Source organism: Aphelocoma coerulescens, chromosome 6 (genome assembly GCF_041296385.1).
Source record: "Aphelocoma coerulescens isolate FSJ_1873_10779 chromosome 6, UR_Acoe_1.0, whole genome shotgun sequence".
In the NCBI taxonomy this organism is placed as follows: Eukaryota; Metazoa; Chordata; class Aves; order Passeriformes; family Corvidae; genus Aphelocoma; species Aphelocoma coerulescens.
Window position 1 is genome coordinate 20,821,625 of NC_091020.1, and position 15,625 is coordinate 20,837,249.

At 41.2% G+C, this 15,625-nt stretch overlaps 2 protein-coding genes across 3 annotated transcripts; one reads left to right on the plus strand and one right to left on the minus strand.

Moving 5' to 3' along the window:
- Nucleotides 1-778: 778 nt before the first annotated feature.
- Nucleotides 779-7,331, plus strand: RBP4 (retinol binding protein 4). 2 transcript variants are annotated; one of them, XM_069019694.1, is made up of 6 exons: nt 779-973; nt 1,095-1,230; nt 1,905-2,041; nt 2,186-2,292; nt 3,638-3,850; nt 7,126-7,331. In XM_069019694.1, the coding sequence occupies exons 1-6, from the start codon at nt 780-782 to the stop codon at nt 7,137-7,139; spliced, it is 801 nt and encodes a 266-aa protein (XP_068875795.1). In that variant the 5' UTR covers nt 779; the 3' UTR covers nt 7,140-7,331. The 2 variants fall into 2 exon arrangements, with proteins under 2 accessions (XP_068875795.1, XP_068875796.1); XM_069019695.1 differs by having other exon boundaries at nt 829-936.
- Nucleotides 7,332-10,629: 3,298 nt separating this feature from the next.
- On the minus strand, nt 10,630-13,817 carry FFAR4 (free fatty acid receptor 4). The gene is made up of 3 exons (XM_069019693.1): nt 13,187-13,817; nt 12,333-12,461; nt 10,630-10,848 (listed from the first exon to the last, which is right to left on the minus strand). The coding sequence occupies exons 1-3, from the start codon at nt 13,718-13,720 to the stop codon at nt 10,630-10,632; spliced, it is 882 nt and encodes a 293-aa protein (XP_068875794.1). The 5' UTR covers nt 13,721-13,817.
- Between the last annotated feature and the right edge of the window lie 1,808 nt (nt 13,818-15,625).

Genomic DNA, 15,625 nt, shown 5'->3' on the forward strand with positions numbered 1-15,625 from the left:
AATGCTTCCTAAAGATGTTGAAACTAGAGAACAAATATTGACTGAGAGGCAGCAAAATTTGCCTGGACAGGAGAAAATAATGGTTTATACAACTGAAAACCGTTTGCCAAAAACAGAATAGAAATTATGGAATATCTGATTTAAAATTAATGTCAAAATGGCCAGATGTGGTGTGTACGTGCATTTGGGTATTTGCAGGCCACACTTAAGTCCTGCTACCACATAAAAGGGTTCTTTCACCATCCTGAGGATGTGCAGGGCCCCAATTCCTATTGCTGGGAGCTGCTCAGGAAATGATTTAGCACCCAAGAGAGCCTTTTGGAAGCAAGAGGGAACCAGTCATGAGGACCTGAAGAGGTTCTGGAATGACCAGGCTTTCAGAAATATGAGCAGAAACTTGCAAGTATTATGTTTGCCACAGTTTATCAGGGTAAAAGAGGAGAGGACTTTGGGGAGGAGGTGGAGGAAACAAGCCTGCTCCTTGTAACTGGGTCAAGCATGTTGGGTAAGATGGATTTTGGACTGCAGTGTGTAAAATCACGGAGGAGGTGGAGGCAGTTCACTCTCCCCCTGCAGAGGTGCGATGCCTCTCATTCCATTTGTTCTCCCCACACATGTGCACACCCCTTCCCCCAGGTGTGAGCTCTGCTTTTGGGTTACGAAAAGCAAAGAGAGGCATTTGTTTCTAGTGCCTGCTTGGCGGCAGATCAGGGTCAAAGACCACCTGAGCTCATGGGTGTTATGCAAGAGGCTGTTATGAAGGGGCCACAGCCTGCAGCATGCATCAACCCACCTCCCTGCTCCCCTCTCCAATGCTGGCTCTGTGGCTCAGCAGGTTGCGAAATTCCCAGGACTACATAAAGCATTCCCTGTCTGGGCACTGCCACCACCATCAGCCCTTGAGGTCTCAAGAGGCTCCAGGGATCAGCACTGTCTGTAAGGGACCCTGCTGTTGTGGGCTGGGGACAACCAGGTGCCTTGCCTGCACACGCATCAGGGAAAGCTGCATGATGCCCTGGCAACCTGTCGGGGCAGCCTTCCTCCCCTCTTGTGTGACAGAGCCTGTTTCTGATGATATTATCTGTTTGCTGCAGGGACAGGATGGCCCACATGGAGAGAGCTCTGCCCTGGTTGCTGCTGCTGTCACTGGCCTTGCTGGGCAGCAGCACTGCGGAGCGGGACTGCCGAGTAAGCAACTTCAAAGTCAAGGAGAACTTCAACAAGACCAGGGTAAATCTTTTCTCTCCTGGATCTGTGATGCCTTGCATAACTCCTCTTTCCAGGCTACAAAATTTGGCATTCAGTAGCACCAGTGTTCACATTTCGAAGTCACAGACTGTAATACTGAGAAATAGCAGAAGTGTGTGATGTCCACACCTCTGCAGATGCTGAATCCTGATGCATCTGATAAAGGAATACTGCAGAAACTGAGTTTTAGCAGACTGGTCTCAAACTGCAGGGTATAAGCAAAAGGAGTGTATTGACTTGGTTGTTTCCATGAAAAATTAATACTCTGATGTTTTCAGACACCATTGCAAAGAAAACAATATACACAGTTTTGTCAAGATCTGCCAGTTGTTATCCTTTTCCCACTAAATTTTGTATTCCTTATACTGGACAGCTGCAGATACAGATAAGATTACAAAAAAAAAAAAAAAAAAAAAAAAAAAAAAAAAAAAAAAAAAAAAAAAAAGTCAGTATTTCCACAAATTATGACTGCACTAGGATGTATTGGTGGCTTTATTCTCTTGAAACAGCTAGATTTGTTTCTTAGGTACACCTTTGAAGCATGGTGTCAAAGATCTGCATGCTCTTCCCTCTGTCACCTCCCCTGTTCTGTACTGTCTGATTGTAATGTTTCCATTGTTCTAGATCTAACTGCAGCCTTTTTTATTTCCTTGCAGTACAGTGGCACCTGGTATGCCATGGCAAAAAAAGATCCTGAGGGGCTATTTCTGCAGGACAATGTGGTAGCGCAGTTCACCATAGATGAGAATGGAAAAATGACTGCTACTGCAAAGGGCAGAGTCAGACTCTTCAAGTAAGCTGTTTGCCAGTCTCCTCTTGTTCCATTTTGCTAAGCTACTGCTCCAATCCTACCTGCTATCCCTGTGCTAGTCACACAGTCACACTGAACCTGTGCTGTTAGATTGGAATGTGATATTTTCTTTGTCTCTGGCTACAGTAACTGGGATGTCTGTGCTGACATGATTGGCTCTTTCACTGACACAGAGGATCCTGCCAAGTTCAAGATGAAGTACTGGGGGGTCGCCTCTTTTCTGCAGAAAGGAAGTGAGTACTTAACTATAGAAGATGCAGAACTACTTAGAAGACTAGTTATGTTGTATGTCCGTGCTGGGGAAGGAAAAAGTACTGTTGAATTTCTTAAACACTCTTAAAAGACATGATAGCTATCATATTGCAAGCCTTAATGTGAAGGAGGTAATCACTACTTTTATATGGGACAGCTGGTTGGCTTTCTTTAAACAAGTGGAGACCTGGCCTTTGTATATCTTTGTATTTATTTTGTTTGTTACCCAACAATATAATTGAAGGCCACTGTTTGGAAAGAAATGAAACGCAGATGAAATATTTTAAGACTTGTTTTAGTTCAGAACTCAGTTACCAGATGCTTCTGTTCTCTCTGAATCCTGATGTCAGAGCTGGCCAAGTAGGGAAGAGGATTTAGAAAATGTTATTTTGTTTGGTCTTGTGTCTGCAAATGTAGAGATTTATCTGTTTTAAGAGACAAATATGTTCATATGTATATATAGATATATTCATATTTTTATGTCATCTGCCACACCCTATGCAAAATTAATTCCTTGAGCCAAGTAGAAATTCGGATGCTTTGTAGCTCAATACATTTCCTTAGATTGTTTCCAAGAGAAGCATGTAGAATTTGGAAGTGACAGGAGTTCCATTCTGTTTAAAGACAAAGTTACAAAGCATGTTTTGGATGCCTATTTGTCTTAAATAGTTGCCAGGTCTCCTCACAACATGTTGCTGAGTCATGTGTACTTCAGATTGCGGGCTGACCCCAAACTCTACCTTTCTAAAAGTCTGGTGTCCCCTCACAGGAGAGAAGGGGAAGACAACAGAGTTGCCTTCACCAGTGCAGATGTACTGCAAGGGAGAATCTTTTGCTCCAGGAGAGGAAGGTGCAGATATGTCAGGTTTTACTGCAGACACTGAAACGGACCCACTTCTTTTAGAACAGGGTGTTTGTGTGACCACGTTTTGTCAGGTTACATAGCTAAATAGTTAAGAATTCTCTGAAGTTGTAACTGTGGTTTAAGAAGAGGGTTTATGGCAGAACTTGTAGCAAATACACTTCTAACACACATGCAAACTGCATGATAATCTTTTTCCTTAAAAATGCAGTCTAAGTAGGAAAACATTTACGGGTTTGAGTCATCTGGAACAGGCCTAGCATGTTCTTCTTTATTTTGTTTTTGAAAATAAACATGGAATTAAATACTGGACACAGGAATAAATGAAAAGCCAATCTGTTATAATTTGTAACGATCTTCATCTTAGTATTTTCTCCACAGAGTTATGGCAGCAATCCTTTCTGATTTACTAGATTTCACTTGTGTCTCTAACACTTTTCCCTCTTTACCATGGTTTCTTCCAGATGATGATCACTGGGTAGTGGACACAGACTATGATACATATGCTCTTCATTACTCCTGCCGCCAGCTAAATGCAGATGGCACTTGTGCTGATAGCTACTCCATTTTATTCTCCCGGGACCCGAAGGGATTACCTCCAGGTGCACAGAAAATCGTCAGACAAAGGCAGATAGACCTCTGTTTGGACAGAAAATACAGAATTATCACTCATAATGGTGAGAACTTTTTTTTTCTGAAGAATTTTATTTCAGGGTTTAATGACTAAAGCACTGGGATTCTCTTGCTCATTAAATATCAAATGCATAAAGTCTTTTACTTAGTGCCTGTAACATTGTCTTTTGAAAACCAGAGCTTGTAGTAAGTTATTTCCAACTTTTACTTCCCTTATCTGAAGCAGAGCTGAGGTGCATAGCTTTCCATGCAGCATATCAGATCAGCTGAAACAGTAACTAGAGGAAGTTGTAAAACAATTAAATCAATGTAGCGTGAGTAAATGTGGTAAGGATGCACTTCATAGTTACAGTGAAAAGTAATTAGGCAGCTGTAATTGGATCTCTTTGCCTTTGTTCAAAAACTTATTTGAGAAATGCTTCAAAAAGGCTTTTAAGGAAAATAGAAGTCTTGGAAAGGATACCTTACAGAAGACCTTTTCTCAAAAGTCCTCATGCCAACCATTTCACAAAGGGCTGTGGAAGAGGGACATAGCCCTCATACTGGAAGCATGACCCTATCTTGAGTCAGGCTGAGCTTACAACACAGGGAAGGATACAGATTAGCTCACTTATGCTCAAGTATATTACAAAAGGCCAAATGGTAATAATCTAGAAGAAAACATAATGTGCTTACTGATAAAAATAACACCCTGAATGGGGAATAGTAAAGAGTGAAAGAGAAAAATCAGAATATTTAGAACAAATAAAATAGTAGGACCTGTCCCTACTCCCTCCCCACCCCTTACATCCTGGAAGACATGCTGTCTATGAAAGACTTGACTGGTGAATCAGCTGAATGGGAACTCCCAATGGAGTGATGTGGGCAAAAAAGTTAATAAGATTGTTGGATGCATAAAGCAAGACTCACATGAGATTGTTGTGCTTGGCATAGGTCTAATTCCTATGGTGTCCACCATAAATGGAAAAAGTACTGAGGATGAATTAGAAGTTTCAAAGAAGAGCAGAGAAAATGACTGAAATTTGTAAAATGTATCTTCTAGTGAGTGCTTCAAAAATCTTGATCTTTTCTCATTAGAAAGAGGTTAAAGGCCGACCTGAGCAAAGTCTGTGCTTGTCCACACCAAGCAATAGGAATTGGATAGAAAAGGACTTGCAAACACAGAAATAATAAATTTAAATGGATGGAACTTTAAACTGGACACATTCAGAGCAGAAATAAACAGCCATTTGTTTAACTCCAAAGGTCATTAACCTTTGGAACAGTTTACCAAGAGCTGTTGTATGTTCTTCATCACTGAAATCTGTAAATCGAGATTAAAGGCTTTTCTCAGTGACATGCTGGAACAAACTGGGATTGACTGAAGGAACTTTTGTGTCTTACAAAGAAAGTCAGAACAGATGAGCAAAGTCAGCTGTTCATCTGATCCATAAACAGAGAGTAATATATGGCCATGTTGTAAAGTAGTATGCTGATAACAGGGTGCCTTGAAGATCTGCTAAAGTAGGTGGTGTTTACAGTTGCTGATCAGTAACCTGGAAAATGTGCCTGACAACAACGTAAAATAAAATTTGTCTTGAATGAGAATTTGGAGACCACATAAGTCAGTTGAGATTTACAACAGACAAGAATAAGAGACACCATAAATGCAAATGGAAGTGACTTCTGTGAATGATTTGTAGGATTGCATAAATGGTAGGATAGAAAAGAAACGATTTCATGACATAAATTGATGATACTTTTCTGGTTTGAATCCTGCATTCACTGTTTTTCAAGTGAAGTCCAGCAATAATAAAAATTTCTGAAAATGAGAAAGCCAAATAATGAGATGTTTAGGGATATTTTACTAAATCTAAGGTAATTTAAAAGTTGATCATGCTGCCTCTAGTTTGTCATAGATATTGAATATCTAATCTACCAAGTTGCACTGCTCTTTGTTTGCTATCCTAATTTAGACTCAGATGTTAGGTGTTGAATGCAGTGGCTGATATGACTGTGTGAGTTTGCAAATGAAAAATAGGAGCCTGGGTACCTTTTTATTAAGGATTATTTCAGAGTTTATGAGCCCAGCACCAACTTATAAATTAAACTTAAAGCTAGCAATTTGTGTTTTCCCCTTTATGTGATCAGGACCCAATTATTAGTTGATTCTGAATTCTCCGGTATCATTAAGCCAAAGTTCCTGCAAAGCAAGAACATTTCAGAATGAGGGAATGATTGTGAGCTAAACTGAAAAAAAAAAAAAAAATTCTTGGAAGCTTCATAACAGAAACTTTTACAAAATTTGCTTAATTCCTTATATGTGGATTGGAAACCTTACTACTTTAGTTTTAACTCTGCTATTAAGAGCTACAGAGTTACTACCAAAACAAACCAACTTCAATTGTCTGCACTGACCTGCATCCCATTGTTACTGTGGTAAAATTCTGACTAATGTTAGTAAAGGCTGCAAGAATAGGCTGCTATCTGTTGATAATTGTGCATACTGTGCCTATGTCTTGAAGCTAATTAAGAGAGAGAGAGTGTGTGCGTGTGCGTGTGTGTCTGTGTGTCTGTGTGTCCCCTCAACTAACAGATGTACAAAACTTACCTTGATTTAAAAAATACTGTCTGTTCAAGGCAAAAGAGAAGCCTAGGAAATGAAAGTTTTTTGTCTAACTTACACTGAATTTCTGATGGTAGTTTCTTCTCAGATACAGCTCAAGCTAAGATACAGTTAGTCTCCCAGAGAAATAGCTCAAGTAACTTTAAGTTGTGTAATGTCAGTGTCAATATTAAGTGACAGTACTTGTAAATACAATACAGCATCATGTCAGTAGAGTTGAAAGCTGCATCTGCTTTTAGCATTTGCTAGAAGGAAAAATTGTGAAATAAACAGTGGTATATTCCTTCTGCTAATTTACTATTGCCATTAGGAGTTTTGGGGGTCAGGAGATTCTTACTTTGTTGAAAGAAATTCTTAAATTAATTATTTCTAGGCAAATAACTGGAAGCTTGTTAAAGTATAGACTCTTTTATCACTGAAAGATACTCTTTTATCACTGATCTGCCCAGTATCTTGTTTGCAAAAGTATTAAAATGCTCAGGAGAGGTGTAACAGATTAGATGAATTCCTGTTTGGTTCAGAGTTGAAAATTCCTTGAAATTATAAACTGCAAAGGAAGGTAATGACATTACTATCACAAGTAACAGTCTGCTGGACTCAAGAGCATTTTAAAGAAATGAGATATGTATGAGCTTTAAATTTGGTGTAAGTTTGTGTATTTAAATTTTGTCTAGAGTGTTTGACAAACACAACTGTGGTTTTTGTGTGTTTCAGGATTTTGCTCTTAAGGAGATCCAACCCTGGGAAAGAAACCATGTAACAACACCATGGATGTAAAGTTAACACTGATCATGTGTTCTCTGGAAAATACTTTAAATGGCTTCATTTAGATTTTCAGTATATTTATCTGAGCTGTGTAGCTCACCTTGTCAATAAACCAATGAAACATTTTAATAAACTTGGATTACAGGGGAAGAAAATTGTATGCAAATCTGTATATACGTAGACACTGGTTTCATTAGTAGGCTGTTATCTTAGTGCACTGTTTTGAACTGGCAACACATGGTGATAATTAAGAATTTAATCTTGCCTTTTTTAGTGGTTTCAATTTCTGACTAAAAGAGTATTTATCATTAACCCCAAGATATATGTATTTTCTTTTCAAATAGGACATTTTATTTTCTCTAGAAAATACTGGAAATCATTTAAAAAAGAGAAAGGAATTTCAGTGACCCTATATATCACTAATTAACTCTATTATATGACTAGTGAAGATATAAAAAATATGCATCTTTTTAAAAGAACTATTTTACACATGACAATTACCCATTTATTTATTTATTCTTTAATTGTAAATTCACATGCATTAAGTCCATGTTTTTAATTTTAGATGGAACCAAACTGGTCATTTACTTGATGATAACACATGTTCATCACTTTGTTTCAGTTAGTCTGCTCAAACCTATGTTCAGGTAGTCAGTTACTGAAGTGTTTAATCAAGTTCCCTTTAAAAATTTGATTTAAAAAAAGCAGATACTTTCTGAGGATGAACATTTTTGCTAGAAAGTTTAAAGTATTTAATTCAACTATTTTACATTTACCAAGTTCACTGCCATATTTCTATTTATCTCAGCGTAAGAGGAGAATTCAATCCATTGGATTAAATTGTCCAAATCTTACTGAGGCAAAGCAATGAAGTCAAGAGAATTTTACCTGCAGGAATTAAAAATACATATTTAGCTTTTTTTCCTAGTCCTCTGGCACATAATACTATAACATAATGACCTATGGGACCTGGGATAGCGTAGACAAAATCCAAAGTGTGGCACAGCTCAGACTTTAAATAATTATCTGGTAATGAAAGACAAATGTGGTTGTTCACGGTTACTTCTTCTTGCAGTGGTTTCTGTACCTGCTCCATGCCTTTCAGGGTTCCCTGTACAACAGAGAAGAATTTCCTGACATTTACGTCTGAAATGGGCAACGTTATACAGAATTGGATTGACTGCAGAGCTGGCAAAAGTGAATAAGGTTATCCAGAAGAAAACTGATGGCAAAATATTTAAATCCTTTTTGTAGTTCTGAACTAAAATTAAAAAAATAATTACTATTATTGGGCTCCACATAATGAAGAAAGAGATCATCAACAGAAAGAGGGCTCGGAATAGTTTGTAGTCTTGCTGGGAAACACGAATATGATGATGTTCTGAGTAGGCTAAACCAGCATTTAAACTTCTTCTTGATGCTTTTGTAATCTGCAGTAAAAGAGAAAAAAGCAACCTTCACTGAAACACATTTTTACAAGTGAAAAAGTAAATCTTGGCACATTATGTTTTCTTTTGAAAAGTGGCTACAAAAAAGGCATTGCAGAATTCCATTTGTACTTTTTTGTACATGGTTCCATTTCAAATATTCTCACTTCACTAGCAATTATTTTTTCTCTCATCTGTGAACTCATCTCAATATTAGGCAAAGTGGTTGTTCTTTTCATGGCTCTCTACCAGTGATAAATACTTTTCAGCATAAAACAGTCTTAATTACTCATGAAATCCCATTAAATTCAAATTATGACCTCATTTGTTCTATCTTAAAAAACCCATTGATTTTTTCACTAATGCAAACTGGAACATAGTTAACAATCCTGTTGATGCTCAAGAAGGAATGCGATCCAATTCTCTTATGGCCATGCTAATATCATAATGTAGGTATTAGAAGCAGCATTAATTTCTTACAGTGACTAAACTATTTTAATGTGAATGAGATTGTGCATTGTTTTGTGTCACTCAGCTTTTCAGTCAGTAATCACAATTGCTTTCTATGAACTAACATGAAATCTTACAGATCCCTTTGTCACTATAAAAATAAATCTGTGTCTTGTAAAAGTACTCTCTGATGTAATAAACCACACTATGGGTAGCTTGGGAACCTAGTATTAATGGGTGTGCATCATCTGTCATTAGGTAGAATATTAAACCCAGTGACTTGCAAAAAACTCTAAATCCCCTGCTCTACATCCCTGTCTTCACTGAAGTTGGCATGGTACAATCAAGTTTGTTACATTCATACATCTGATGCAAGTAAAAAAACCTTGAAATATCTAGCAAACAAAGATTTATGCTAAATAACTGAGATACTACTTTTTCCCCTGCATGCATAAAGAAGGGAGTGCTTTCAAAAGCCTTGATCAATTAGCTGTCTATGTAGGAAAGTAAAAAGGTGTAAGACTCTTCCTGCCACTTTTCCCTTTAGCAGAAACTACAGGAAGGGTAACACCAATACTAGCAACACTTCATAACTTCCTGGTACACGCAAGGATGAAAGCGTTTAGAGAGAGAAAGGAATTTGTCATTCTGTTTGCAGTTTTCTGAATTTGTCACAGACATAAATACTTATCAAGAATATAGACATCTTCTAAATACTTCAATAGAATGTAGGTGTATAAATCAAAACCTGTGAACCAAAAATGGGTTTCTTAGCAGCTGCTGAGGCTGAGAAGGAGACAGTATCACTTGCTGCTTCCCTGGTTTAAAAGGAGCAGAGAATTCTGATGTCCTGAGCATGAAAAACTATTCCAGCTCGATGATCTCCTGCTGTACCCATCTGGAATCCAGAAACTAGGCTAACTCCTCCCAACAGCCCGAACTGAGAGTTGTTCTAGGACAGCACCTAACCTGTCTTCGTAAGAATGAAGATTTCACAAAATGCAAAGGACTAATATCCTCTTCTAATATAAAAGTAGGAAAACTGGGTTGTGTACACTTCTCAGTCTCCAGTGTTCAAAACTGCTACAGAATGTCCTCATCAGATACATTTTTATCTGTCCCATATAAATACCTTCTGTCTTTCCTGCAGGAGCTGCACAGCCTAGGACTAAGAATGCAAGAATCACCAAGACTGTGGTAAATAAGATGCAACTTCATCTTAAGAAAGTGTTCAAGAGAAATGGGGTGGCAGTGGTATGTTGTGGATCCCTTTTTGGGCTGCCCAGTATAGATACCTATCCTGGGCATCTGGACCACACTTAGACAAACAGGAACTCAGAAATCAGGTATATATAAGCATGTAACTTCGAGAACACAGACATCTTCGCTAGTTCTAGCCTCTGACAAAGTCTTGCCTGAGAGGCAGAACAATGCAAAACCAAATAAATTACAAATCATGGCTTCTAATCTATCATTTTTGCCAGGATTCTGGGAAGTGTTATGTATAAATAATACTCAGTTTCAGAGTAAATTATGAAGTACACATTTGTAGTAGCAGTATATTTGTTAAAAAAATTCAGGTCTTATATCTGTAGTCAGTCTTCATCATCATCATCATCATCATCATCAATGTTGTAACGTGAATACATGAATGCTTGGCACTGCTTCCAGCAATACTGAGAATCTTGCTATGTGTGCACTGGCATAATAGAGCATTCTCACCAAGTGAGAGCGAGTTTTCTCTTGGGAATGGCTCAGGGATTGAGACATTCTCCAGCTCAGTTCTGGTTGCTTTCTGGAGAGAGAGAAGATTCAATTATGTCCTTCTGTGGGCCTCAAGACTTCTTCATTTCAGGGTAAATGGTAATGTATTTTAGCATCTCTGTTAGCAAGTTAGAAAAGAAACAGGAGCAGGGCAGCATGGGGCTGTCTTGTAATCAATCCAGTACTCCAAACACTGGTTTTTGTTTCTAGCTCCCTATGTGCCATTTTGTTTTCTGAATTTACCAGTAATCTGGAGTCTGCAAGGACACAACAAACACCATTCCTGTCCTGGCCTCTGACCAAGAACTGTGGCATTCCCTGGCCTGCAGTATTTTGCAGTTCTTTCACAGGGCTCACATTCTCCATTGCGTTACTCTACGCTCTTTGCCTACAGCAATATGAGGTTGCAGGTGCTTTACTTCACTAGAAGAGGTTCACCTCATGCATTTACCTCAAGATTATAGGGAGCTAAATGACAGTACAGGAACTGCAGGATGATGACTTTTACTACAAGTTTAGGCTTGATCAATAGGCAAGGATGTGTGGAGACCAGATTCTAGGTCCTAGGTTCACTGAAACACCTACAAGCAGCTCTGGTGTCTGCATCCACAGCCCCTTGGTGCTCAGCATTTCATCCTTGCTCAATAATTCATGTGTTTTGAGGTTCCTTTCCAAAACCTGTCATTTTCTTATACATATTATAAGAAGTTTAATTGCCCAATAAAGGAATCAAGGATCTTCTGGGCAGTTCCTAAAAACTAGGTATTTCAGTGTCTAGTTTGGAGTGCTTGGTTTGAAGATTTTTAGATCTTTCTCACTCTGCTTTTAGATAGTTTAAAAGGAATTTAGATGCTAATATGATGCTTGCTAGAATATAGATTAAAACTCTGTGGTGCTGGGTGTTGGCTTATATTTCAGCATATATGTTAAACAACATCCACTTAAAAAGAAAGCGGAAGCAGAGGGTTTAATTTACAGGTTTTGTTTGCAACATTTGAAATTGTGGAGGATTAAGTATAATCTAATGAGACCTGTGTACTAAAGACACATGCAGAAAGCCAGTAGATCAAAAAATGGATGGGTTTTTTCTAGTCCTGCCTTTCTCTGCTTTCTTACAGAAAATTACTTACTCCCTTATGACTGGAGTTTAGGCTCAAGGAAAGCAAAATCTAGTTTTTAGTTATTTCAAATGCTAGACTCTTTCAGCATTTAGGAGATTGACAGTCTTTAAATATGAACAGCACATAAATGGAGAAGTGTATTTAATACTATAAATATAGTATTTATGTGTTTGGCCTCTGGCAATGTGCTGTTGAAGCAGGTTCTTAATTGAGATGTATAGGCCGTTATGTGCAGGTTGAAATGCTTCATTTTATATCACGTACTTATCATTTACTGAGCAAATGATGCTTGCTCCCTTTACGTGTATTTGTATTCAGTGACAATATGCTGATGCCCAGTGAGTTACTGTTTACTTCCCTTTGTTTTACAACAAAATTTAAAGGAAAAACCTACCTGTAAGATTTTGGAGTAACTGATGACAATGACTAATCCTGGTATTAGAAAGAAAACAGTGGCAAAGGTTGTATCCCAGACTATTTCTCCTGCAGTGCTGGGCCAATCCAGGGTGCAAATTTGAATGTCCTATTTACAAAAAATGAAGAAGAAAAGTAATGTTGTACCATTATTTTCAGTAACATTATCCTTATCTCCCTCTATGCTTATGGAAAAAAATGGCTAAACCAAGACTAAACCAAGACCCTGAAAACTTTCTACTTAGACAAAGCAGTCAAGTCGTATATTACTTGATAGTTTTAAAACTCCATACAATTACAAATAGATGTGTCCACAACTGGAATACTCCCATTAATTTCATATCAAATGCTAATGGCAAAATGGAAACTTACAGACCCTAAACTTAGTAATTTATTCAAGTGTCACTTTGGGCGCACTTTTGAATGCATTTCAAAATATTAGGCAGAAAAATCTATGCATGGCCATTTTGTACAGAGGGGGCTGCGGCTGCAGGGCAATTCTCCCAGGATGCTGATCCCTCGGTAAGGGGAAGTGAGCTGAAAAGGGGATCTCTGAGCCGCACTGAGGAACGCAAAGAGAATCCCAGCCGATGCGCGTTTCCCAGCGAATGGGACGGTCCGCCGGGAGAGCGGGTCGGGGGCCGCCGGGGGGAGCTGCGGCCGCTCCTCCGGGCACAGCAGAGAGCGGCCCGCCCTGCAAGCCATCTCCTCGCTGACCGCTCTCCCGCCGTGGCAGAGGCGGACGAGCCTCCACCGCCCTCGGTCCCGACGCCCCCGGCCCGGCCCGGCCCGGCCCGGCCCGGCTGCCGCGGCGCGCCCGGCGCTCGCCCTCACCTGGCCGCCGGCGGCGGGCAGCTGCACCACGGTGAAGAAGCAGCAGAGCGGGAGGGTGGCGAGGGCGGCGAAGCCCCAGATGAGGAGCAGGGCGGCGGCCAGCGCCTTGCGGCGGCGGAAGGCGGCGTGGCGCAGCCGGGCGATGCTGACGACGCGCTCCAGGCTGACGGCCGACAGGGAGAGGACGACGACGGTGCCGCTAAGGCTCACCACATAGAAGAGGAGGTGGCAGACGACGTCGCCCAGCACCCAGGATTCGGTCCAGCGCACGACGGCGATGAAGGGCATGGCGGTGATGAAGAGCAGGTCGGCGCAGAAGAGGTTGAGGACGAGGCAGTTGGCGGCGCAGAGCCGGCGGTGCCGCCTCACCAGCAGGCAGATGCCCCAGATGTTTCCCGCCAAGGACAGCAAGAAGATGGAGGCCAGGGCAGATGACTCGCCGATGCGCAGGGCCGTCACATTGTGGCCCTTGAAGTCTGAGAAGAAGGGGAAATAGGTCTTGTTCTTTCCTGGTGTGCCCCTGGACCACGGCATGAGGGTGGCCAGCGGGCGTGAGAGACCCACCGTGGACGGTGGCACCAGCCCTAGGGGAAAGGCTGCGCTCCCAACCACCACGGCGGCACCTGGGGTGCCCTCCCAGCCCAGAGCCAGGAGATGACCGCCATCCCCCTCCCTCCTCTTCCTCCTGCCCCTGCCACCAAGGGCTCGGCCGTGCCAGCCGGGCGGTTTATGGCCCTCGCACTGGAGTGGAACAAGGAAGTGGGAGAGTAAACACGGTGGAGCTCACACAAAGGCGAGGCCACGGTGCGCGGGGCGGCAGTGAGGGGCTGCCCGACACCTCCCTGGGCCGGGTGTGGGTCAGCACGCTGGCACCTCTGTGCCCAGGAGCCCAGGCCCAGCCAGCTCCTCGAGGGCTGGCCTGGCTGTGGTCTGCTCGGCTCTCCAGGCAGGCCCTTGGGGTGCCAGTGACCCGGGGAGGACACTCAGTCCGTTCCCGTCCAGTGGGGGTGTGCATGGCTTAAAAACATGGACGGCTGCCACACCACTCCGAGAGCTCTGCTCAGGAGCCTGGGATGACTAGACTAATCTAGGGTGGAAAAAAAAAAAAAAAAAAAAGAGGAATTTACCCATCGCCACCTGTATTGACAATGGCATTTGGAAACAGTCGACCTGTGAATTGCTTGTCCTAACTGTGGAGAAGGGTCACTGACATGATTTTGGGGATCTTAACAAAATTGATCTAGAATCTCACTCCCCTGTGTTATGAGTTCTTGCTGGAGAAGCCTGTTAAAGTAAGACAAATCTAGAAAATACCTTATTTTCTCTGAACTTCAATTCCTAGAAACAGATTGTAAACGAAAGTAGGGCTTTCCACTTAGGCTCTTCACTCCAGATGACTTAGAAATGGGCTGGGAGTGAAGCACATATATTGTCACAGACAGGCAGATGATGTCTCATAAAACAAGATAAAATGTTTTCATAAAGTATGTAAACAGTTTTATAACTCTAGACAGCTCTGGGTGAATTCATTTGGCTGAGTGCCAGTGTAGGTGCTCAAGGGTGCACTTACAGGCTGGACGTGTGGACCTACACCTTTTGATTAGGTGAGAGTTATTATTCCAAACCGATGTGCCACAGGGAGTGGGTGACAGGCAGTGCTTCTGCAGTACCCAGGGTGTGACCCTGCCGTCAACCATTTATGCAACAGCATTAGCGGGGATTCCAGATTAGTGGGGATTCCAGAAACTCGGTCCTTTGAAGGGGCAATCTCCTAATGAGGGATGACAAGAGTGACATCTTTCCTGGACTGCTTCCCACATCTTTGCCAGTGCAGAATTTGCATTTATTTTAATTAGCATGTTTTCTCCTGAACTATAAGTGGTTCTAACTATCCGTGCCATCTCATCAAACAGGGAGTTTGCAGCGCAGCCTAAACAGGTGGACGAAATGCTCCTGCTGACTCCTGCTGATTGATGACTGTATGAAATGTGGGCACAATTGCTGTTAAGTGGGATGGGCTATGAGCTCAAATGAAGACAATAGGAAAACTTGCAAAGGTTGGGGATTTTTCAGCAAGCAACACAAGTGACTGACAAGTGTCTTAATACAGATACTTTATTCTAGATCATTTGATGGGAGAAAAAATCTGCACCCACATTACAAAAATTTCAGTAAATTTAAAAGACCTGCTGATTTTTTTATTAGTATTTATGATCAATGCTTGGCATATCTAACCACTATTTATGTTGGCTCTGCTATGGACTGATTCTTAAAATGATTAGTGAGTCTTGAAATATAGCAATACCTTCCAGTTGCCACAACCTCACCGGTCTGGGACTTTTTACAAGCTGACAGACTAGCCCCAAAATTCTGGGCAGCTGGCAGTAGCAGTGGTGTGGTCAGCTCTAAATAATGGCAGGGATTTGGGAAAGAGCTATT

Bases quoted from the DNA above. Each gene is read 5' to 3' on its own strand.
- RBP4 (XM_069019694.1), top strand. From the start codon at position 780: ATGCATCAACCCACCTCCCTGCTCCCCTCTCCAATGCTGGCTCTGTGG. The intron at 974-1,094 runs GTGCCTTGCCTG...TGTTTGCTGCAG, and splicing joins TGTGGGCTGGGGACAACCAG to GGACAGGATGGCCCACATGG. The intron at 1,231-1,904 runs GTAAATCTTTTC...ATTTCCTTGCAG, and splicing joins AGAACTTCAACAAGACCAGG to TACAGTGGCACCTGGTATGC.
- FFAR4 (XM_069019693.1), bottom strand. From the start codon at position 13,720: ATGCCGTGGTCCAGGGGCACACCAGGAAAGAACAAGACCTATTTCCCC. The intron at 12,462-13,186 runs GTGAGGGCGAGC...TTTTGTAAATAG, and splicing joins TGCCCGCCGCCGGCGGCCAG to GACATTCAAATTTGCACCCT. The intron at 10,849-12,332 runs GTAGGTTTTTCC...CTCTCTCTCCAG, and splicing joins GTTACTCCAAAATCTTACAG to AAAGCAACCAGAACTGAGCT.